This window comes from Hyalella azteca, unplaced genomic scaffold (assembly GCF_000764305.2).
Source record: "Hyalella azteca isolate HAZT.00-mixed unplaced genomic scaffold, Hazt_2.0.2 contig2099, whole genome shotgun sequence".
Taxonomy (NCBI): domain Eukaryota; kingdom Metazoa; phylum Arthropoda; class Malacostraca; order Amphipoda; family Hyalellidae; genus Hyalella; species Hyalella azteca.
The window spans coordinates 719,397-746,253 of NW_025932386.1; the positions used below are offsets into that span (position 1 = coordinate 719,397).

Here is a 26,857-nt window from a genome sequence, read left to right on the forward strand (position 1 = left end):
GATGTTCTGCTCAAGGCCAACACGCGAATTTAGTACCGATTCAAAAGTCAGCGAAATACAGACGCCAAAAATAGCGGCAAAACAGCTGAATTTTGCTCATTTGATAGGTTCGGCCACGTCAATTGCTCCCAATAATTTTACACGCATTAAATGGTCTGGTCATTGCAATTTCTTCCCCACTTTTTCATGCCTAAATGGTCTGGCCATTGCAATTTCTCCCCCACTTTTACATACCTAAATGGCTGTCTCTTATACACATCTAGATGTGTATAAGAGACAGTGCCTAAATGGTCTGGCCATTGCAATTTCTTCCCCACTTTTACATGCCTAAATGGTCTGGCCATTGCAATTTCTCCCCCACTTTTACATGCCTAAATGGTCTGGCCATTGCAATTTCTCCCCCACTTTTACATGCCTAAATGGTCTGGCCATTGCAATTTCTCCCCCACTTTTACATGCCTAAATGGTCTGGCCATTGCAATTTCTCCCCCACTTTTACATGCCTAAATAGTCCGGCCATTGCAATATAGTTCTCCCTCCAAGCCTCCTTCCTCTTCAAGGCTACGGACGTTAAATGACTCCTGAATTGCTGTGAATTGCAGGGCCTGGGAATGATAACCTTGCGAAAAAATCGATGGCTACGAAAACTTTACGATAAATTCGATGAATATCTCCAGCTGATAAACTCACAGGTCGTATAGCGTTTAAACTCATGAACGAGTTAAAAAAATGGCTCCAAATATTTTTGGGCTAATAATTGAATACATTATGCTTACTTACATTCAAGACGAGTAACTGTTTTCCAGAACATAATTTTGAAGAGAAAATAAATGTTGTATTATTTGCTCGTTTGAAATATTCGTTGAATTTGGAGGAGTAAAATTTCTTCATGCAAGAGAAGCGTGAAGCTTGACTAATTAATCCTAGTAATAAAATATAATTTTCGCTCCCCAAATAACCATCAACTTTGACTCCAGGAAATGCTAATTAGTTTAACATTTAATCTGACTGCGTTGATACGTTCGTATACACCTGACACCCTCATATATGTTGACACGCTCGTATAGGTAGCGTAATAGTTGAATTACACCTAACCACCGGAATTTGAGTCTATAATTAATTGCCTTCCCTCTAATTATAATGCATTATATGAAGTTCAACTCGACCATTACTAAGTTAAGGTTGATAGTTTGGTTTCTGTTCAACTCGCACCATTACTAAGTTAAAGTTGATAGTTTGGTTCCTGTTCAAGGTCATTCAGTTCATTTATAATACAATTGGCTTGCACGTTTGAGCGCTACACTCAGAGAACTAGTCAGACTTTGTCCAGTCAGTGATGCACTTTTTGCCCTTAATTGTGTGGGTCATTCTGACCCAGTTTGGCCCACTGCACAAGGGCGCGCGCATCAGTGCTACGACCGCTCTTTGTTCGTGTTGGGGATAAGAAAGTGAGTCACTGTTTGGACAATACAATCCATTAACTTGTGTAATGATAATCGAGCTCATTAAGAATTCGAGCTAGTATAAATATATATAAATATAACTGTAATTCCAATAACATAACAACTTACAAACGCTGCTCGTCTGTGGAAATATCGTTGTTATTGTTAGTTTACTTAAATATTAATATGGAAACTTATGACCGATCGTAATTCAATAGCTACTCGCTATATTTATATTTATTTATCTAAAACTTTCTGAAAAAATTACCATAATTTAATTAAAAACTTTTATGTTAAGTTTGAAACGAGAAAATATTATTTTGCAGAGGAGCACGATATTTTTGCTAATATATTTTTCATTTTCAGAAGTCGCATCATATTGCCACATACACATTTTTTGGGGTAATTATTCAGTTAGAATGCAATTTTGCTCAATTGAATGTATACGAGAAAAGCACGGACACTAATTTAAAAATGCCCAAGTACGAAAAATTCGACAACGGTCAACCGTTGTCTGTTGACGACCTGAAGCAACATTATCATCACTCGCAGCCTCAACAAATCTACGGCAGCACTGCTCAACAGCTGGTGGAAACAGGCCCTGTCGACTCCTATTTCAGGTGCGTAATACGAAATTAATAAATGTTGTGTAAATTGTACAAAGTGAATGTAAATTGAATGTAAACTGCTAGAGTAATGGGTGATTGTAAATTGTGATTTTCGTGTAATGCAATATATGTTCCATCCCTTAAATTGTGTGAAACAACTTGTTCGTATGGATGTATAGTCAGTATAGAGAGCCTGTATATTGCATACACTCAACACGAACGTAAAATGTTCGTACTGTAACTTGATAGATTGCTTTTAAATATACTGGCTATAGCTGATGAGGCTTTGTACTAAAATAATTAAAATAAAATTTTTAATTTTTGTTTTAAATTCTCACTCAGATTTATGCCAATTCAAAGAATCCAACGTAGTCTATATACAGTATATGGCACTCTATATTACCTGCACTGTTTGAACGGCATCATATTTCTTTACATTGAATGAAAAAATTACATTGAATTCACACCGAATTCATTGAAATTACATTGAATTCACACCGAAATAAATATAATATTCCTTGCATGCGATCAAGTCAGTTCTAAGCATCATCTTCAACTTGGGTTACGTAATATAAACAATTTTCAATTTAGTTGAAAGATCCTTTTCTTATACATTTTTTTCATCAAACTTGCAAGAAAATGTTTAAGTGTAAATTCAAGGTGCATTAATGTTGAAAAGATTTTGGCCATGGGCTCGCCACGACAAGCTGCATTCAGGCTCCTCAGCAGCGACTAGACCAGGCGCTTTAACAATGAAGGGTTGCTTCATTGATGACGAAAACGGCATTTTGGGGGCTATGGTGTCTCAAAAATTCCTAAAGCCGTACAAAATACGCACACATTGCGCGACAATTATATACAGTACACTTTGCGCCCTGATATACGGTACACTATACGCGACAATATCCTCTAACACTATACTCGACAATATACGGCGCACTTTGTGTGACAATATACGGCACACTTTTCGCGCTGATATACGGCACACTTTGCTCGACAATATACGGCACACTTTACGCGCCGATATACGGTACACTTTGCTCGACAATATACGGCACACTTCGCTCGACAATATACGGCACACTTTACTCGAAAATATACGGCGCACTTTGCGCGCAGATATACGGTACACTTTGCGCGACAATATACGGCACACTTAATTTGTGCGACAATATACGGCACACTTTGTGCGACAATATACGGCACACTTTGCGCGACAATATACGGCACACTTTGTGCGACAATATACGGCACACTTCGCTCGACAATATACGGCACACTTCACGCACCGATATACGGTACACTTTGCTCGACAATATACGGTAGACCTTGCTCGAAAATATACGGCAAACTTTGCGCGCAGATATACGGTGCACTTTGCTCGACAATATACGGTAGACCTTGCTCGAAAATATACGGCACACTTCACGCACCGATATACGGTACACTTTGCTCGACAATATACGGTAGACCTTGCGCGACAATATACGGCAAACTTTGCGCGAATTGATGATATCTGCTGAATATTTCTTTACTTCACATGCTACCAGTTCTGTTTCTTTTCGAATGAAAACATTTTTGTTGTCGTGTTCAATCATTCGTTCTCGTTTAACGAGTTTTGCATTGTAAAATAACTATTTATGAGTAACGAAGTGCAGTTCATAAAAAATATGCTTTTACACGCAACAATAGATTATGCAATCTTTCCGTATTGTCCCAAGGCACATGCAATAACTATACGAACATTTATCTTGATGTTATCGTATAGTACGACGTTAACACCCAGCCTTTGATATTCATCGAAAGCTCAGGCATTTGAAATAACGTAAATGAGTCACAATGTTGACCGTCACGGTGTGACCATTGGAGCGTTACAACTGCGACCACAAGACGGTAAGCTGGCCTTGACACTGAAACTTGGCCTACAATGTCCAGCCAATATAAATGCAATATCCAGCCAATATCCAGCCAATATCCAGCCAATATCCAGCCAATATCCAGCCAATATCCAGGCAAAATATCCAGCCAATATCCAACCAATATGGCAATATCCACCCAATATCCAGTCAATATCTACATAATATCCAACCAATATCCATCCAATATCCAATCAATATCCAGCCAATATCTACCCAACATCCAGGCAATATCCACCCAATATCCATCCAATATCCAGCCAATATCCAGTCAATATCCAGCCAATATCCAGCCAATATTCAGCCAATATCCAGCCAATATCCAGCCAATATCCAGCCAATATCCAGCCAATATCCAGCCAATATCCAGCCAATATCCAGCCAATATCCAGCTAATATCCGTAGTCAGTTCTGTAACAATGGACACTTAGGATATATATTTAACGCGTCTCAAGATCTTCAAGTCGAGTATCTGCTCGCTGAGTAAATGCGTCAAGAATAGTTGAAAATTCGCAAGAAGTTCGCGTTTCAATTTAAGTCTAATCTGAATATGTTTATTTATTTTCGGCAATTGGTTATAATTTTCAGTGCACAAATTATAAGTTTCATCTTCACTTCATCTGATTTATACATTTTTCAGGAAATCCTTGATTGCCACTGATTAGTTATTTAAATAATTAATTATATCTTTGGGTAATTGTATTTTTCCTATATATTGAAATTTGGGGCAGTTCATCATCGCAAAGAGCGGCCGCGGGCTCGAAATGAAAGGAGGCAAAATGGAATGTAAAATATAATTTAATGTAGAATAGTGTACTGAAATTTAAATTAAATAACTTCAGAAGTATATTAAAACAGTCTGAAAATTTCAGAACAATCAAGTTTCAAGGAACACGGCAAATGAAACTCAATACGGTACTGTCTTCAACAAATGGGGTTTAGCATTAATTTAGCTGTCACTAGTTAGGCTTTAATCTAATTCTAAGGCAAAATTTACACAGTATAGTATTTCACTAGTTATAAAGGGTCCAAATAAATCCTGAAATTCGCTGAAACTTTTACTGAACGACGGATAAAAAGGCGCTAAACTATAGCTAATGCGTGCAACTGGCCGAAATTCTTCCTGAAAACGGTGCCGTTTTCTGTACAAGTTTTTTTTCGAATGTATTCAACAAATTGTGTTTGTCCATAAGTCATTAATACTGCTCATGTTAAGCCTTGATTATTTTGTCATACATATAATGACTCTTTTAGAAATAAAGCATGATTTTGCTTTTTGAGATAATTCCTTAAATTGGAGACTCAGGTGGAGATCGATGCTTGTACACGTTTTGCACACGAACTGCATTGACTTAAAGACTATAATTTGATGAATAAACTAAACTATCATTTTATTTGCACAAACTCACTCCGAGACTTTCAAATAATTTCAACAAGATAACGAAGGAATCTACCAGCAGAATCCTTCTATATGATCCTATATCACCAGGAAACAGTATTCCGCTAATCAAGGGAATTAATAAGAAGTTTAATAATAATATTGACGCTAAAAATGAATACTGTATATATATATTTACTTGAACGAAAGGAAGAAAATTTTCGGCATTTAGGCCTATTCGCTAAAGCATATTCCGAATCTTGGTAACATTCAGCAAAGTAATGTTGAAAAATGTTGACATTTAATCTCCTACATATTTAATCTTGTGAAAAATATTTAAATATGAAAACTTTTAATTGGTTCACAAAACTGTACACACTCCTAGCTTACACTATCGCGTGCATCAACTGTACTTGCACAGCATGCAATGTAACGCGTACACTGTAATGTCCTGGTCACGCACTCACAGAAATCAGATGGTAATTGTCCAAATAGCGATGCACCTTTTGCTCTTGTGTAGGAGCTATATACATATACATCCTTACCTATGGATACATATACCTATCCTATGTATATATACATATACATATACTATATACATCCTTACCCAGGTTGCCTTGCAAAGCGGCGTATCAGTGCTACGTCTATTCTCTGCTCCTTCTGTGGGCAAGAAAGTGAGTCAACATTTTGACACTATGACTCACTGATTTTCATGAGTGTGTCAACATTTTGACACTATGACTCACTGATTTTCATGAGTGTGTCAACAGTTTAACACTATGACTCACTGATTTTCATGAGTGGTTCAACATTTGGACACTATAGACTCACTGATTTTCACGAGTGTGTCAACATTTGGACACTATGACTCACTGATTTTCATGAGTGTGTCAACATTTGGACACTATGACTAATTAATTTTCTCAACATTTGGACACTTGACTCACTAATTTTCAGGAGTGTGTCAACATTTGGACACTATGACTCACTGATTTTCATGAGTGCTTTGTGTAGCGCGTGCACTTTCATTTTCATTCACCGCCATACAACTACAGGAAGTGCATGATACAAAACACGCCCATGCAAACACACGCAACGGTGCGCATGCGTGACACGAACGATGCTCAATCAAGTAGAAAATGAGAACAATTTGAAGAGAAACGAGATTTTGTTGAATGATTCGAGAGATTTGGGAAAAACCGTGAAAAAGTTTACGAATGGCAGTAAACAATTAAAAAAAAGTTGCAGTTAATTTAGAGGGAAAAAAATAATGTGAGGTAGCCGGTAACGTTTTCATTATGCGTGAAATAATAAAAAGGATAATATAAAAAATAATAATAATGATGATGATAATAACAATAATAATAATAAAATAATAATAAAATGAATAAAATATTAATAATACTAATATTATTATAATACGAATAACGTTGAAAGCAATTATTTCAACCGCGCTCAAGTAGAAGAAAAAAGATGGAACTTTGGTTAACCCTAGCTCGAGACACGGCTATATATAAGGCAGCCGTAAGTTCCTTGACAGGTTCCATATCATATTTATAGCTGCCAAGTATTATTATACAATTGGTTATTCGCGCAGTCTTAACCCACGCCATACAACACAGTCTTGCAAGAATGTCTCCCTGTTCATAAAATGTTTAGGGATATTTTATTGATGACTTATGATAAGAAATTAGAGATTTAGCCTATATAGAGTATATTATTTGGATGATTAGAATCATAAAAGGAATGAAATACTGAGGCTTGTCATGATATCTATGTGGATGTCGGCTATAGTTTAACAAATTGTAGTGCCTTGTACATGAACTTGCTATTCAAAAAACACAATCAAAGGGTGAAATAAAAAAGTCGCGTCTGAATTCCTATGCATTGTCTCGTTTCAGTAACATTTTTTTGTTGTTTACGACGTTTATAGAGATTGTTTGTTAATGTATGAACATTTAATTATGTTGATCGTAAAGTTATAAACGGTGCTGTTGTTTCAGCATTATGTCTACAATAATAAAATGATGAAGAATGCTTACCTCGCTATACCGAAGCTCAAATCACAACCGCATGCCAGAATTTTTTAGCCCTGATGCCAACTCATTGTATTCTCATTGGCTGAAAAATGGTCACTGACCCTTCGGTTAACCTATCAGAATGCAGTTTGCTTAGCAGCACGCATCTCATTGGCTCGCTGTCACGAGCAGCTGTTTTCCCTTTCAGCCGAGACAAGAAGCTTCTTACTCTCTCTTCGCCAAGCAAACAGGCAACGTTCAGTCAAGTTTCCTTGATAAACAAAACTCAAGTTAACGCAGTGTACAGCTTCTTTGAAGTATGAATTCAAACTAATTATACTTCAAGAGTGAAAATTTGAACTTGCTCTCAGTTCTAGTGCGTCATTCTTCCGTTTGTTAGACAAGTATGTTTTGACGAGTATACCACAGCACGTGTATCGTTTTCTGTGTGAAGGAAATTTCTTGCGAAAGAAAATAATTATTTGAAGGGAGTACTAAAGTGTTTCTTGTCAGTTAGTGACTTTTAAAATAAACGAATCCGTAGTCCGCAGAACGGATGTACTCGTAGTTAATATTTATGGATGTTTTCAGGAGTAGCAAGTATTACTTTTTTTACGAATGAGCTGAAAATATCATACATTTTGCTTCTAAAACCAATTAAAATGCTATTAGGCTTTTAATTTCAAGTCAAAGACGTGTACAGTGCTATTCTTTGTTTACTTCTACTCACGTACCTCCATGTAGAAGATATATATACTGATCGCTATTGTGATACTATAAATTATCATATTATCATAAATTATCATTCAATCTTTAAATATCAATTTTAAAAAGATTTATTTGGATAGAACGAGTGAAAGTAGCATTTAGTGCCCATCGTTTCTTTATTTCCACAATTTATTTCTATCTGTCAATAAGGTTCGTTAAAATTTAACTTTCAATGGAAAATTCGGGCGTTTGCTATTTCTGGGCTGAACAATAACTAAATGCGTAAATGGAAATAACAATTTACATAAAAATGTCGACTGAAATGTAAACAACTAGAAAAATCGAAATAACTATTCACAGCTTTTCCTTATGAACAGCAAAATGAGGTAGCAGAGAAAAATTAGAATTTTAAAATTTCCTCATTTTTTGGATATCGTCATAAACGAACGACATTTGGATGACCAATCATGAGGCTGCGGAGAAGGTGAGTCATTGCATTGTTATTTTGGAAATTAAATACGATATAATATGACATAAATTTAATTGCAACTTTGTGAATACTTCCGCCTCCGTCACTTGTGCTCCATATTTGGATAAATTTTCTCATACTTACATTTTTCATTATCAAAAAGATATGTTTTTTTTATTCATATACAATTTAACAAACACAATGCATTATTATTATTATCATTTATGTATTTATTCAAGTTACCTAGCTAATGAGTACAATCAGCTCCAACACACGCTCAGTAAGGGCAATACGTTCAGTAAGGTCCCGCACGTGTATGGATTGATACTACCACTTACACTAAGGCCACTTAGGGCTCATACACTAAGGGCTCGTACACTAGGGGTACGTACAATAAGGGCCCGTACACTAAGGGCTTGCACATCAAGGCCACGTACACTAAGGGCACGTACATTAAGGGCACGTACACTAAGGGCTCGCACATTATAAGGCCACGTATAGTAAGGGCACGTACAGTAAGGGCTCGCACACTAAGAGCACATACACTAAGGGCTCGCACATTAAGCCCACGTACACTAAGGGCACGTGCATTAAGGCCACGTACACTAAGGGCACGTACACCAAGTTTTCGTACATTAAGGGCACGTACACTAAGGTCACGCACACTAAGGACACGTACACTAAAGGCACGTACACCAAGGGCACGTACACTAAGGGCACATACACTAATGGCTCGTACACTAAGGGCACATACACTAAGGACTCGTACACTAAGGGCACATACACTAAGGGCACGGACACTAAGGGCACATACACTAGGGACTCGTACACTAAGGCCACATACACTAAGGGCTCGTACACTAAGGGCACATACGCTAAGGACTCGTACACTAAGGACACGTACACTAAGGACTCGTACACTAAGGACACGTACACTAAGGGCTCGTACACTAAGGACACGTACACTATGGGCACTTACACTAAGGGCTCGTACACTAAGGACACGTACACTAAGGGCTCATACACTAAGGACACGTACACTAAGGGCACATACGCTAAGGACTCGTACACTAAGGGCACATACGCTAAGGACTCGTACACTAAGGGCACATACACTAAGGGCACGTACACTAAGGACACGTACAGTAAGAGCACGTACACTAAGGATTCGTACACTAAGGGCACATACACTAAGGGCACGTACACTAAGGACACGTACAGTAAGAGCACGTACACTAAGGATTCGTACACTAAGGACACGTACACTAACTAGGGCACGTACACTAAGGATTCGTACACTAAGGACACGTTCACTAAGGGCACGTACACTAAGGACACGTACACTAAGGGCACGTTCACTAAGGGCACGTACACTAAGGACACGTACACTAAGGGCACGTACACTAAGAGCACGTACACTAAGGGCAGCAGTGTTGCAGGGTAAGGACAAAAGGCAAGGCATGTTCCGAGTTTGACCTCCAGCCCTGCGTGGCAATCGTGAAGGACAAGCGTGTGATTTTTTTTCAAATGAAGAATTTTATTTATTTTTTTTTAACCTCGCATTCAACGCTGCCGGGCCTGACCGGTTGCAGCCGGACGGGTTTTCCGGTTTCTTCTGCGCTGTAATTTGATAGCATTTTATTGGTCGTTAATGAATGGTTATTGCCATGCGCGGTCACTTCACAGAGTTGGACGGTGGAGCTTTATTCGAATAATCCTCAATAATCAAAGATTGCGTTATTTGATCTATACAAGCCATATTGTTCAAGGTATTCAGCGGTAGAAATATAGAGCAAAAATGTATTGGGTTATATTTGGTTCTGAGAAATTGTTGTGGAAATTGTTGTGGAAAGAAATTAGAATGAATAAATTTTTATCAGCTTCTTCTATAAATTCGGTTTTTATATTGGCTATAAAGAATGTAGTTACGACTATGCGAAGATTTAAATATTTACGGTTTTCCAATAAATGGATTTCCTCAAAAATTGAACTTTAACGACGCATAAATAGAAGTCGAAGAAAATAGCATGCTAAACGTACGTCGTAGTATACAACTCGCAGTACATCTAACAATTTTCAACTTTTATAAATTTGCTCTCAAGTACGTAGTTTACAGAAAATTTACCATAAAAACTCTCATTGCCAATGAATTTATTTTATTTCTTTCGTCAACCAAGTTTTTCTGGGCAATTCTTCATGCCATTGTCGTACCCCTACACGAAAACCCTTGCCGCATACAGCCACCATTCACTGCTGCTGTCATTCATTGATTCGAAACATTATTCTTTCATCATACACTGTGAACAATCTTCACCATCTGTCCCTGCAAGAGGATCCCGGAAACACTGACAGGTTTTTAGCATTAACTTCTTACAGCCTCGTCTGAAGAGTACGTTTCTTCTGCATGCAAATTGCGCAGGTTAAATCTGTAGTCGAGACGCGCGTGACCTTCACTTGATTGCATTGAAAAGCAAAACCTGAAGCTTTTCAGCTTATTTTACTGTATTTTATTTGCTACTTTCTTAATCATTACGTTAATTTTACAAGCTTTTCAGCTTATTTTACTGTATTTTATTTGCTACTTTCTTAATCATTACGTTAATTTTACAAGCTTTTCAGCTTATTTTACTGTATTTTATTTGCTACTTTCTTAATCACTACGTTAATTTTACGAGCTTTTAAGCTTATTTTACTGTATTTTCATTTGTTACTTTCGTAATCACTACGTTAATTTTACGGAGCAGTAATCTAAGTAAATGCAAACGCTTAGAAGACGCCGATTAAAAGACCTATAGCGTCTTGAGAGTACAAGTGCTGAACACCGCTGTGTGAATGGTGAATGCGGCTGTATGAATGGTGAATGCGGCTGTATGAATGGTGAATGCGGCTGTATGAATGGTGAATGTGGCTGTATGAATGGTGAATGTGGCTGTATGAATGGTGAATGCGTCTGTATGAATGGTGAATGTGGCTGTATGAATGGTGAATGCGGCTGTATGGAGGGTGAATGCGGCTGTATGGAGGGTGAATGCGGGATGTATGAATGGTGAATGTGGCTGTATGAACAGTGAATGGAAGTTTCATTGGAAAGAATAGATGTCAATGCACGAATAAAATTAATTTGTCACATTATCCAAATATTGACACACTTCTGCACGTTGTACTAATACGCCTTATCGCCTGGCTAAGCTGGGTCAGGATGTCCTACACAAGGTTAAAATGAATCGTAATTTGGACAATAACCCCTTCATTTCCATGAGTTATACAGAGCCTTGACACTGTAGCACAAGGCGGTAGTGACGCGCGTGTAGATGCATTCTTTACGCCTGGTTTTGCTGCTCGGCCTTCGTCTCTTCCTAGGCTTGCATTGATAAGAAAATTGTTTATAAATATTGCTTACGTAAAAATTCTGCGTCGCTGAGATAGCATGGTTTTGCATGGTTTTATTGAAAGATTTTGTGAATATCCGCTATTGAACTACATATTTTCATTTGTAAAATTTTTAAATTGACGACATCGTGCGCAATTTCGAATTAAAATCCCTGTGCAGAAATTTTCTTATTTTCAAGTAAAATGTTACAAAAAAGTCGAAATATATTGTTCAAGTCGCAGAAGCTGCAAGGGTATATTTATTGATGTGATAATTTTTTTGAGGATGCAACAGACTTGATGTAAAAATGAAATAATTCAAAAATTATGAGAAGCCATGTCTCAATTAGTCAAGTATCGTACAAATGAGTCAAAGATTGTGAGTACATAAAGACACACTTAAAAGAACCGAATTTCTGAGGAAATCACCCGAATAATTACGCATCCATGAATACAAATAGAGGCTCCTTATGATTTGAATTCGTCCATTCATGTAGTACGCATTATTAAATAACAAAAATTAGCTGAATAAATTCATAATTAAGATGGGACCCTGTAGTATGAGTAACCTTCCTATATTCATATGTACGTTGGTGGCTATTCATCTGAACATTTTTCCTGCCATAGAAGTTATTGTTGTCGTAGAGGTCGCCGTGTATCAGATTATATTGTTTTGAATCACAGAATTGTTTGCAAATGTTTATGGTCACTGTTGTAAATTACTATGTACAGGTCGGCAGGAATTTGTATGACTAAAAGAACAACCTTGGCTTTTTCTCCGCATTGCTGGGAACTTCGGCAGCTTCGGGATGAGAATTCCGAGCAAAATAAAAATATGTGCGATGTAGAAAATCGCATTTGAGAGGGAAAATTGTGCGCTTGCGTTATGCATGATAACTAAAATTATATATAGTTTATGAGCCATCAAGCGTTAGTTCGCATGCTGCGCATATGTGTTGAGTATAGCAAGTGGATAGCTCATCGTGGCAAGCAGTTTCAATTTACAAATATATAAACTCTATTATTTTTGAACTCCCTAGTAGTAGTTTATAGTTACAGAATACTAGTGCATTAAATATTTGAGTTGTATGGAACTTGCGTAAAGGTTCGCTGTTTGTTTTTACATTATATTTGCCTAGGATCCCTTGAAAAGTTTATAGGCATGAAGAACTAACAGAAGTAGTGTATTGTAAAATATGAACAGTTGAAACATTAATGTTGGTAATTGAAAACTGAAACTGTTTATGAGTGAATTTTAAATTTGGATGTAATTATGCGTAATATCTTATATGACGTAAATTTCGAACGCTAACTCAGAAATTCTTCAGTTTTCTTTATCAATTCTATGTTTGTTGAAAAATAAATTGAAAACTGAATTTGTGTTAGGCGTGAGGTCGATATTGGACAACACATATACATATATCATAGATACATTTTAAAAGCCGCTCGGACTCTGAAATAAATAAGTGAGACTTTGTTCAAATAACGACGCATTTTTTGCTCTTGTGTGGCTCGTCATGATCCAATTTATACCTGTAAAAGGGCGTCTCGGTGCTGTTTACAAGAAATTTTATTTTTATTTATTATTTTTTTTACTGGAATTTTTTTTGGACACAAGGAATTGTGTCACTATTGCGACGAAACGACCCATCATTTTTCTGAGTGTACGGGTTGCCGCAGCACATCCGGCGATCGTAAAGCATCAACAGTTCGTGACCTTGACCCTAACCTTGACCTCGACAACCTGTATCCTTGTTAGGCATGGTTGCCTGGTGCAGGATATACCAGCGGTCCTGACCTTATATACTTATATATACTTATACTTATTGATGTGATATATACTTATATGGTTGCTGTGCTTATGCTTATATATGTTTGCTTATATGGTTGCTGTGAAAAATATTGATCTCGATTCTTTATATATTGGAGTAAAGTTGTATAGAACATGCGGTACATCAACTACTGCAAATGGTGTACAAATTGAATTGGTGCGAATATTGTACAGCAATTGTGTACATATTTTAATTGCAACGAATATTGTACAGCATTTGTGAACATATTAAATTGCAACGAATATTGTATAGCATTTGTGTACATATTTTAATTGCAACGAATATTGTACAGCATTTGTGAACATATTTTAATTGCAACGAATATTGTACAGCATTTGTGAACATATTTTAATTGCAACGAATATTGTATAGCATTTGTCTACAGATCGAATCTCCTAAAAATTTCCATAGTTCGCAGGTAAGAGATAAACTTGAGCCGCGTGAATGCTTCCAAGAAAGGCATAAACCCAGACCTATAGGCTTACAGAGGCCTAAGGCAAATATTTTTTCTACTTTTCATTCTATTTACTGAGCAAGTTTCAAGGCTAAGGCCATGTTTGCCATTAGCTTGCCAAGGAGCGTCTTGGTAAATATAAGGCCTTAGTTCGCTATGTTGACAAGCGCGCAAGTGCGAGCGTGTATCGCAACGGCCGCCCAGAAAAATCGATGGTTAATTTAGTCCAAATTGCGATGTAGTTACACCAGCATCAAAAGTCTGTTACTGTAAGAAGATGTTTAGTTAAGAATATCTTAATTTGCGAAGCTATAATCTAAGAATATGTTGAATTAGAAATATTTCAAATTAAATTTTTTTTTTAAATTCAGGATATTAAATTAGGAATCAAATAAATTAAGAATCCGATGATTTATTCATATGAAAGATTTAAGGAAAGAGCGTTGTTAATATACAAAATTTATTAATCAATGAATCTATTGAATAGTTTTTCACGATCTTGTGAAATTCGAGTAGTTTGGCAGAACTTCTTCATTTATGCAGGTTTAATAGAAGAAACGATCATGATTTTAATTAACTATTTTATTATTGTTTTTTCCAATAAGCCGCAGAAAATTTTTTGCTGGTGCTGGGAAATCGAAAAGCAGGTTTCCAAGAGCAGTTTTAAAATAGCAGGTTAATAAAAGTCATTATACTGGAATACGACGTATCGAATATTCAACATTCATTCTCAAGTAGGTGAAGAGTTTTCCAGCACTTGAAATAGAGAAATGACATTAGTACATACATAAGGTGTCGTAGATACGGTTTTTTAACCTTAAAATTATTCCGAGAACAACTTCAACGTCCTGACAAATCCGGTGGTTTGCAAATTGATAGCCGGAGACTCGTCCTTGTGATGAGAGCCTCCGCCATCGCCAATATTATTGTAGTATCGGGAACCGCATGATGATGCTGGTGCAGGCCTCTAACGTGGCCCGGGTGATGGTCTCGTTGTGGGCCTCCCGCATTTGGGGCCTTACCCTAACAAAATTTAGAGTCGCCCCAGCGTCTGGTAATCCAAATCAGAAGCTGCCGCGACAGTAAATTTTCACTGGGTAGGTCTTTCAGTTTGTAGAAGGCATGTGAGTCGGCGGCTCAGGCTATACTTTCAAAAAAAAAGTTAAGAGATCGTAAGTTCATCAGCCAATCATCGACGGCATTTCAAGCAAAATCCACCAATCATAAACAAGAAAATAGAGCGTAAGTGCTTATGTTAACTTAGCGACTTTTGAAAGTATGGCCCCAGGTTCGTGCTGGTCACGCCGATGTAATTGCAGACCACCGCATTCATCAGGACGTTGAAGTTTTTCTCGGAATAATTTTCAGGTTAAAAACCGTATATTTTAAACATCTTTTGTATGTACGGTACATATGTCTTTTCCAAATTTAACATTTCAAGAGCTGTAAAACTCTTAAATTGCATGAGAATGAATATTGAATATTCGAAATGTCGTATTCTAGTAAAATGTCTTTTGGTAACATGAGCTTGGTAACCTGATCTTGGTAACCTGATCTTGTTAACCTGCTCTTGGTAACCTGCTCTTGTTAACCTGCTCTTGGTAACCTGCTCTTGGTAACCTGCTCTCGGTAACCTGCTTTTGGTAACCTGATCTTGGTAACCTGCTCTTGGTAACCTGCTCTTGGTAACCTGCTCTTGGTAACCTGATTTTAGCTCTCCCAACACCAGCAAGAAATTTCGTTCTGCTTATCGAAGAAAAACAATAAGAAAAATGTTAATAAAAAGCATGGTCTGGTCTATTATCAAATGTGCATAGATCTTGTAAAAAAAGATAAATAAAAGTCATTATTTACTTCCATTACAAGTTTTAAGGACAAAAGCTTCTTATTGACTGAAGTTTATAAGTTGAATAACATTCAGCAGTCGATTTTCATACCAAAAAATAAATAAATATTAATTGTCCTTAATATATCTAAGAACATGAATTCTCATTTGTTCATTGTTATTTGAAAGTATAACACTCAAAGAAATATGTGCAACTTTGTCCAATTTTCAATAAACTTCCTTTGTTGCGAGGATCTTCGTGACTCAGTCTTGTCCAGCCAAAGAGCATAGCAGTGTGACGTTCGCTCTCTGCTCCTGCTGTGACTCACTATTTGTGAAGAGAATATGTCACTATTTGGACAATATGATCCATTCATTTTGCTGAGTGCACTCCTAACATAGCCCCTCAGGATTTGTTCAAAAACTCAGTCCTACGGCCAGCAATTTAGCGGATAGAAAAAAACCGCCAAGTTACTAGAAACTAAAAAAAGGCGGTCAAAGTGGCATTTTTTCTGAAAAAAACTTATAGGTAGCTTTTCAGGTGTAGTCTATTATGAGGACGATCTCAGAAACATGAATGGGTCGTATTATCCAAATAATGACACATTTTCTTAAAATTCTAAAAAAAAATTCTTATCTGCAGCACGAGCAGGGAGAGTTAACGTATAATGATACTATGTTATTTTGCAGGACCAAACTGACTCACGTTGACCAACACAGAGGAAGAAATGCATGAGTAATTATTGGACAATAGCCCTCTAATTTACCTGAGAGCGAACATTGTTTCAAACGGACCACAGATGCAGTAATATTTTACTTACAAAAAAAAAATATAACTCAGTACTCACTGCAGTGAGTGACAGAGAGCGCATTTTCTCGTCGGCGAAAACTTGAGGTCACGGACGGACGGACAGACAGACGGACAGATAGACGGACATGGCGAGCACAATAGTGCATTTTTTCCATAAATGAGAAAATGCGCTAAAAAACATTCTTCTTGCATCTCGGCTGAAAAAGTTCGCTCAATTATTGGTCCAGCCTACGTCTATCTTCAGCCATGTTCCAGAAGCAGGGACCTCTGGTACGCTACCGTCCTAAATACGATCGTGTTCTATAGATTATCACTGAAACTGTCGCTTTTTATGCCTAACATAAGTATTAGTGTGCCCACATTTCGCTCTGGTTCTCCGTAAAAACGAGATGTGACAGGTTCTCTACAAGATTGACCCAAGCCTGCACTACTTATTTAATATTGGCCCACACAGCCAGCAATAAAAAACAAAAGAACATAAATAGCGACATACTTTCTTACAGCACGAATAGGGAGCGGATGTAGCATAGATACGCCTTTTTGGTGGGCCAATCAGGAGCTGGTTGACCCATGCAAGGGCAATAACGTGCATTACTATGTAGACAAAATCTCACTGATTTCATTGTGTGAGACATATTTCCGACTTATGTTTTTACGTTTTCTAATCGTTATTATCGATAATCAATTTATTAGGCAATGAACTTAATTAATTCTTCCCTCATTACTATTATTATTTGCGTATTAGCTACTCTTTTTCTCAGCTATGTGCCGCAATAGCCCATCATCTGACTTGTCTTTTTAACTTATAACTAATCCAGCTAATTAATTATCAGTTGAGTAATTTAATTATGAAATAATACAGTGAATAATTGAATTTTCGTGCTTTAGTTACGTGTTTGCAGATATGTAGGTGAAAATACGGTATAATTCGTGTAGAGGTTCGGTGATGTGGAGCCAGGGCCAGTTTAGGCAGAGACTGCGTGCGGTGACGGCTATATAGGGTAACATGGGGCAGCGAGCCCACTGCGGGTCACGGGCCCATAGCGGGTTTCTCGCTAAGTATGGCAGATATTGGTCCATGTTCTCTACCGCCGGTCGACAGTTTCACTGTGATGAAGTGTACGGATTTACGTTTTGCTAAATGTTTGCGTTATTAAGTTCTTTGCGAATAACTGTTTTAGTCCAGATAAAAATTTTTTTGCCGCTAAATAAAGTTTTTTTCCATTACTATGGATGAAGATTTTGAAATTACTTTGAATTATTTTTTCAAAGTAATATTTATAAAACAAAACAAAGAACCACCTCGTATCAATTAAAACTTCATCAAAAATTTAGTTTAAAAAAAGTGGGGGGCGCGCTGCCCCACGTTGCCCTATAAAGAGAATATCGCGTTGATATTCTTCTGTTGAATATATTGCTTCTGTTGAATATATTGCTTCTGTTGAATATATTGCTTCTGTTGAATATCGCGATGAGACGAGGCACCGGAGGGTATATTTTGCACTTTGGCTGGTAGGCCATGAGTACAAAAATTATTATTTTTTCTTTAGTATAAAAAGTGATTTTTGACTGCTGTAGCTGATCGCTTCACTGCGATGACGGGAATTTGTTCTTGTGGCTTCCTGAGGAACAAATTCTACAGGAAGCTAGCTTATGTGCCTGCGGTTTCCAGAATTTCATAGGCTAGTGTACTGTTTTCTAAATACAGTTGAAAAAGTATGTATGTTGCATCAGTCATGACGCTCTACAGAATTCTTCCCACCAGTATATGGATAATGCAAAATATCTCTTCCCGTTAAATATTCATCATTGAATTGCCAGGAGGCACATTTATGCGACTCGACCAGACTTATTAGTATAGTATAGTATAGTATAGTATAGTATAGTATAGTATAGTATAGTATAGTATAGTATAGTATAGTATAGTATAGTATAGTATAGTATTGCCGATTATTGTATTTTTCTTGACCAGACTGGCATTTTGATCAAATATTTTCAACGGACGGTAGATTTAAAATCGCTTCTAGATATCAGTTGTTCCGTAGGATACGGGGCATTTCAAGACTGAACATATGCTCCTGCATAGCTTCGTCTAGTCTGTTCTTGAAGGCGTTCATACTCGGAGCGTCAACGATGCTATCAGGGAGGCTGTTCCACATGTCGGTGACTCGAAGCGAGAAGAAATGTTGTCGCATGGATGAGTTGCACCGCAGTTTTTTAGTTGATAGACGTGACCCCTGGTGTTGGTTCTTGTTTCAAATTCTAGTAATCCTTCTGGGACCTTGTACAAACTATGAGTATACTTGTATACTTTAATGAGGTCACTAAGCAGGCGACGATAACGGAGACTGGGAAGCTTCATAATATTCAATCTTTCTTCATAAGACTTGCCCTGTAAGCCTGGAATTATCCTTGTTGCACGTTTTTGAACACTCTCAACTAAATTTTGGTCCTTTTCAAGTCTCGGTGACCACACAACGTTTCCAAACTCTAGGTTCAGGCGCACGACAGAGGTGAACAACAGCTTCATCATTTCTATATCTAGGTACTCGTAGGAGACTCTGATCAGCCCAAGCAGTTTATTGGATTTATTAACTTGTGTTTCAATATGCCTGGAAAATTTTAGCTCCTTGTCGGCCCAAACTCCAAGCTCTTTTCCTACGCAAGACTTCTCAATCATAACCCTCTCGTTGCAGCCGTGTCTTCTCATGCTGTAATCTTGCTGTTCATTGTTCTTGCAGAGGTGAAGTACTTTACACTTGTCAGCATTGAAACGCAGCTGCCACGCATCAGCCCAGTCAACTAAACTATCAAGATCATTTTGCAGTTGCATTCTATTTGACGCATCCTCAACTGTATTATAAACTTTTGTGTCATCGGCATACATGGAGCACACGCTTGACACTATTTCTGGTAGATCGTTTATAAAAGCGACAAACAAAACAGACCCAAGTACGCTTCCTTGCGGTACGCCACTGCTCTCAGTTACCCTGTCTGATACGGTTACCCAGTCTGCGTCCGTTAATGTTGACACGTTGTCTTCTGCCTACTAGGAAATTCCTGATCCATTGGAGTACATTTCCCTCTATTCCCAAAGACTTCACTTTACGTAACAGTCGCTCATGCGGAACACTATCAAATGCCTTGCCAAAATCGAGGGACAGTGCATCCGCTGGCACCCTTTTGTTCAGCAGGCGAGCACAATTATTCAAGGTAGACAGGAGATTAGTGGTGCATGATCTGCCAGCAATAAAGCCATGCTGACAGTCTGATAGAAGATGGTTAACAGTCAAGTGATCGATAATCCTATTCCTCACAACAGATTCCATCACCTAACACACAACACTTGTGAGATTTAAAAGACGGTAGTTACCGGGGTTACTTCTGTCACCTTCTGAGGAACGGGGGTGTCACTTGGGCTTCTTTCCAGTCGGCCGGCAAAGTCCCCTTGATTAAGGTTTTCGAAAGAATACTGTTAATTTAAAGGGCCGGCCAGGAAGGTTGCTAATTCGTTGAGTAATCTATTGTGGAAACCGTCTGATCCAGATGACTTGTTGGGATTCAGGGAGACCAATTGCGCTTGAGAACCTCCTCTTCATGTATCTCAAAACTAGTTAACTTCAAGCCCACTGGTCGCTCCTCAATAGTTGGGATACTGCTCAAGTCCTCATCTGTGAAGATGCTGCTAAAGAACTGATTTAGAACATTGGCCTTGCCCTCCTCAGAAGATATCTTCCGTTGATTTACATTCAAACCAGCAATACCGTCTCTTGTCTTACACTTCGGACTAGCATACAAAAAGAAGGCTTTCGGGTTCTTCTTTGAGTTTTTGGCAACATCTTTTTCAAAGTTTTTTACTGCGGTGCGACAAGCTTTTTGAGCTTGATTTCGAGCTCTTGCATACAGGTTATACTCAGCATCGCTACGAGTTCGTAAATAACGCTTGTAGGCTTCCTTCTTTGCCTTTAGCTTTGCTTTAACCGTATTGTTCATCCACTGTATTTTTCTGACTCCACCGAGCTTTATCTTAGGTACACATGCATCAACTGCAGACAACTTTGTTCTTGATGAATGACCAAGACTCCGCCACATTCATGTTCATGATACAGTCCGAAATGTTCGCTGCACTCACTGATTCACGAAGTTTAACATAGTCGCCTTTCGCAAAGCTGAAACATTCACGCTGCAGAGGCGTCTTTTCTGCATAGCACTTAATACTGAAAAACAATGACTGGTGGTGACTTTTGCCCAACGGAGCCTCGTGGCGAAGCTCTTCTACCATTGATTCTTCACTAGTAAACACTAGGTCTTGAGTATTTGGAGTCTGATTACCTCTAAAATGGGTTGGTTTTGTGATGTGCTGGTATAAAAATTAGTCTGTAGCAGACTCCATGAACGAGGATGATGGGTGATTCTCATCCCTTGGAGAGGATTCATCTGCCCAGTCTATTTCTGGATGGTTAAAGTCACCAACGATTAACGTATGCGACCTGCTGAAAGTAATGCTTGGTAGAAGACTGTTCAGTACTTTATCGTTATCAGAGGAACTGTTAGGTGATCTAAATAGCACACCAATTAGGAGGCTATCCCTGCTTTTTAGAGAAAGCTCACACCACACTGATTCTCTAGCTGATTGGTGCTCTGCTGATAACTTAACTTGTTGGGCCCCATAAAAGGTTCTAACCCACAGAGCTATATCTCCAAATGATCATGAGGACAGGGATTCGCAGACTAAGTTCGTGAGGGATAAGTAAGACATCATCTGTCTAGAGAACTTACATACCTTGATACGGGGTGATTATACGAGAGAGTTATATTAGTGGTTTCATGTTATGACGTCTACCGTTAGGTCGGAGTAGCTCTAACGCGAGTTACATCGCGGCTTGCTCGTTAACTTCTGGGGGCTGTACTAAGGTCCCTAGCCCATTTATATACTTCGTACCTCCGTCCACCGGGTTCTTGTCCTCGAGACCGAGACACATTTGCTGTATAAGCTGTCGACTCAGCGTCTGAGACAAGCTTTCAGTGACACAGTGGACTAATAGCTAATTAAGTCTGCTATTAAATACATGAGGATTTGTACGCACAAACTACTTTCGGACACGACCCCCCCCCCCTTTCCAAGAAAATCGTACTCGATCTTAGTCAAAATCAAGAAAACATCTTGTTCAGGGTCTCCGGTCAAAATCGTATCTCATACCTACATGATAACAATAGAAATCGCTATGCAAGATGAATCGCTCATAAGACATCAAGTGTAAAATAGATTTTACAGATATAATGGCTACATACAATAAGGGTTCATATAATCTCTCATTAAAAATGGCCTTGTCTGAACCTTTATACGAGAATGGCGTTATAACAGTACACATTTATAATACGTCTGGTTTATCATTAGCTTCGGCATTCATCAATGTGCGATTTGTCGATGCATATATGTATTCCTCAATGAACTTTTTCGTAAACGCATGCATTTGTCAATAGATACATTCGTCAATGTACATATTTATCAATGCACGTAGCCGTCGATACACGTATATCCCTCCATGCACTTATCCATCAATACACATACTCATCGTTCAAAGACATTGTCATTGCTTTTGATACGTGTATAGGCTGTGTACACGTGTATAGGTTCACGTACTGCGCGATGCATTTTTAAACACTATTCTTTAATTAAGATATGGTCGTTGTACATTCGTTGCATTATTGGATGTCTGTCTACGTATCTTCAATACTCAAAGCAAAGTTCAATTTCAATAGTACGTGTATTTAATAAAATTGGTCAGAATTATTTTTAAAATTCTAACTGGCGATTCCCTAATCGTTATGCTACAGTGGACCATTCTTATAATCAGCATTATTTATTTATGCTACGGGTTCGGATTTTATCAGAGTCTCGAAACTCGTTTAAGTTGACAGCATATTGTAAAACTTAGATATTCGTTTTGGTTACATCAAAAAAGAGTTATATCATGAGATAATCAAGGAAAATATTACAGAATGTTGCGAATATTCTGCTACATCCACCATTATCAATTCGATAAACTGCTACTGCCTCCGTAGTATCGCCTTTATTTGCTCGCTGCATGGTCGTACCGGATACCAAAGAACGCAAAAAATAATGCGTGGAATCTTCAACTCCGTCCTTGCATCACTCGTATCTATAGGCTTAATAAGAAACTCTTGACGTTGTATGTTAAATACTAAAACGCGTCAGTCAAAACTTGAATCTTATCATACTTTTCGGTTGAGTGGATTATCCATTGATCAGACGTTTTCGGTTGCTTAAACATAATAGATGAATGTCTTCTTGGATAATCCGTTGACCAGACGTTGAAGTGAGTTTAACTTCACAGAAACAATCCGTTGAAAGGCTTGGCGCACGAAAATCACTATGCGGCAGTGTTGCTACAATCACAAACACTTTAAAAGTCTTTCACTTCACCACTGTATTTAAAGTCTCACAATTATAGTCACGCAGTCGAGTCTCACTTTTAATAAAACACGGTTGTTATCACTTTGTGCGTCAATTGTCCGAAAGTAATCGCGAACTGTTCGTGAGAGATATGGTATATGACACCACGTGATTGGAGAGAGAATTTATATCTTTTACGGGGTGGTTATACATGAGAGATATAATATTGGTAAAAGGCTACGGCGTTGACCGTTAGGTAGGAGTAGCTCTAACGCGAGTTACAGCGCGTCTCACTTCTTAATTTCTGGGGAGCTTTATTAAGGTTGCCAGCCCATTTATGAACTTCGACAATCTGTTACCCTGATTCCAGGACCTCGTGACACATATGCTGTATAAGATATAAGAATATAAGTTCTTAACCAACTTCATAGCAACTTTCTTAAACCACGCCCACTACCTATTTGACCGCACCTCTCAAAGGGGGGACTTAGGACGCGCGTCCCACATTTGGATAAAAACTGAACACCATCTATCGTCTTTACACTCAAATAAATTAGTAAGACTTCTCTAAAAAAGTGACGCTCTTCATATCCTAGTGTGGATGGACCTAGTCCAGTTTGGCCCAGTAAACGGGCGGCGTATCACAGCTACGTGCAAAAAAATGTGTCCAATTTTTGACAATCTGACCAATATATTTTTCTGAGTCTGCTTTCACACCACGACACACCATAATACACGGCTTAAATGGCGCCAATTTATTTATAGTAAATTAAAACGTTAAAATATTTAAATTATGAAGCGGCATCCCAATTGAACTATGGGCACCGTAATTTTTTTACCTGGACCTACACATAATATAATATAAAATATAATTTAATATATAATATAACATATAATATAAACATTCAGCCTCGGTGATGTGAAAAAACACGGAGGCCGGTTTCAAAAGAGTCGGTTTCATAAGAACCGACTCCGGTTTTTTATGAAACCGGAGTTAGGTTTTATAAAAAACACGGGGGCCGGTTTCATTTTTCTTTTTCATTCTTTAAAAGATAAAAACTTTCTATAAGAAATAACCTTAAAATAACCTCAATAGTTGACCCAAAAGAAGTTATGAACAAGATACCTCGTACGATGTAACAAGTTGGATTGTCTTCGCAATTTTTTAACTATTATGTGTAGAAAATTCTTCGTAAAAAAATTCTTTGATCTCGATTCTTATTAATTATCCTATTAATTGTAATCTAATTTTACACCTGGAATTTGCATGTGTAGGAAATGTCATAACAATTCACTAATGATATGTCACGATAAACGTTATTCAAGTTTATTTTAATTTGGGGGCTTTATTACTTCACATTAATTTCTATTTATGAAATGTAAAAAATATGATCGGATTCTCTTATAATATTCTTGAACGTAGTTTTCCTTAGTGAATCACTTTTAAAGAGGATAAGAATATCTAAAGCAACTAAATGAACCACATAAATTGAATCATTTTCACATACATTATGTTTAGTTGTCTTTACGCATCTTCTAGCCATTAAGAAATGAATTAATTTTAATTTGTATTTTGTTTAGGCAGGATAAATTAAACCCAGTAATTTATAAATAAGTTAACCGTTAACTACCATAATAATTATTAATTCAGGATAGTATGTCACTGTAACGGACTGACTACTCAGCATGCAGCAACAGTGCGACTCTTCAAAAGCTATATATTGTTCAGGACTTATACGTCATCATCTTTTATATCTCTGAGATGCTATCATATACTTCATCATCTTATATATCTCTGAGATGTTATCATATACGTCATCATCTCATATATCTCTGAGATGTTATCATATACGTCATCATCTTATATATCTCGCCGTCAACAAATATTCATCTATGGGAATTTTAAACTATTAATTCACATTCTGGAATAATACGGCCGAGATTTTCTGGAATAATACGGCCGAGATTTTCGTTTAAAAATTAATATTGTTACATGAAAGTTTTGAATTAAAGTCATGACTTATTCGTCTGAAAAAACTAATATTGCTACTTAAATGTTTTCAGAAGCAATGTCATGAAATTTTTAGTATTAGCAATTAAAAACTTTCATTGTTACTTGAACGTTTATTAGTGAAGTAATTTTATAATATTGTCAGAATAATATTGTACCCGTTATTATTTAAAAAAATAATTTTAAAAAACTAACATTAAACTAACTAAGATAAAGACAAAAACCACTTGAAAGTTTCGCTTTGAAGTAATGTCAAAATATCGTGAAAATTCTATAAAAGTTTTTTATTAACAACAAATTAACATAATTACTAGATCTTTGGGATTGAAGTAATGTCAAAATATTATTAGAATTACACTTGTTCTTATATTATCAAATTAAAGCTAATATTATTATTGGCTATTTTATTTTCAAATGATTTCACAATATTGTTAGAATTATCCATTAAAACCAACAGTATTAGTTGAAACTTTCGTTGTAAATTAATTAAATAATATTCAATTTATTACTATATCAAAACTAATAATATTACTGGAGAATTTTTCATTGAAGTAATATCATAAAGATGCAAAAATTCCATTAAAATTTTTTGTATAACGTCATAATGCTGTTTTAATTATATAATATTGCTAGCATTATCCAACGATAGGCATGCCTAGAGGCTGAAACTAGCATGCCGACCGAGCCTCTGCCCTTCAGCCCTGCAGCCTTGAGCGCGGGCTGTGACCCTGCAGCCCTGCAGCCCTGCCGCATCCCGGGCCCCTATATATATTTGATTATACGTGTGACCCTGCAGCCCTGCAGCCCTGCAGCCCTGCCGCATATTTGATTATACGTGTGACCCTGCAGCCCTGCCGCATCCCGGGTCCCTATATATATTTGATTATACGTGTGACCCTGCAGCCCTGCAGCCCTGCCGCATCCCGGACCTATATATACGTATATTTATTTATACGTTTAGTTGGGCTCTTCTTACTTTTTTTTACCTTTTAGCGCATTTTCTCATTTATGGAAAAAATGCACTATTGTGCTCGCCATGGCCGTCTGTCCGTCCGTGACCTGAAGTTTTCGTCGACGAGAAAATGCGCTCTCTGTCACTCACTGCAGTGAGTACTGAGTTATATTTTTTTCTTATTGGACGAATTAGACTTTTGATAGGATAAACTCATACAACACGTACATGAAGGTGACTCATGGGTGAGGGTGAATAAACTTCGTTACTGTTTTTATAGATAGATTATACTGTTTATAGATACTATATAGATTATAGATTAGATTACATATATGGATTCTATATATAGATTATATATAGACTATAGATTATACTGTTTTTTTTATGTAGACAACAGGTGCTTGCTACGTTACGGCCGTTTTTTTAAGCTTCTTCTGATCCGTTTAAACTGCAGTTTATTAAAGGATTATTTTATTAATTTATAGAATGTAAGAGATTAATAAAGAAATTACGAGATGAATTTAACAATTATGTGATGTTATCTTGGATATTCATCTCACCACGAGAATTTATTTCAATCTTAAATGAAAATATGATATATATATATATAATATATATATATACTTTGCAAATATGATATATATAT

General features: G+C 37.2%; 1 protein-coding gene across 1 annotated transcript; it reads left to right on the forward strand.

The window, feature by feature from the left end:
• Positions 1-1,916: 1,916 nt before the first annotated feature.
• Positions 1,917-9,812, forward strand: LOC108678152. The gene is made up of 2 exons (XM_018166501.1): positions 1,917-2,062; positions 9,041-9,812. The coding sequence occupies exons 1-2, from the start codon at positions 1,917-1,919 to the stop codon at positions 9,810-9,812; spliced, it is 918 nt and encodes a 305-aa protein (XP_018021990.1).
• The last annotated feature ends 17,045 nt before the right edge of the window (positions 9,813-26,857 follow it).

Excerpts from the sequence above, each read along its gene's own strand:
- LOC108678152 (XM_018166501.1), top strand. The coding sequence starts at position 1,917 with ATGCCCAAGTACGAAAAATTCGACAACGGTCAACCGTTGTCTGTTGAC. Across the intron at positions 2,063-9,040 it reads CCTGTCGACTCCTATTTCAG|TAAGGGCACGTACAGTAAGG; the intron begins GTGCGTAATACG and ends GGCCACGTATAG.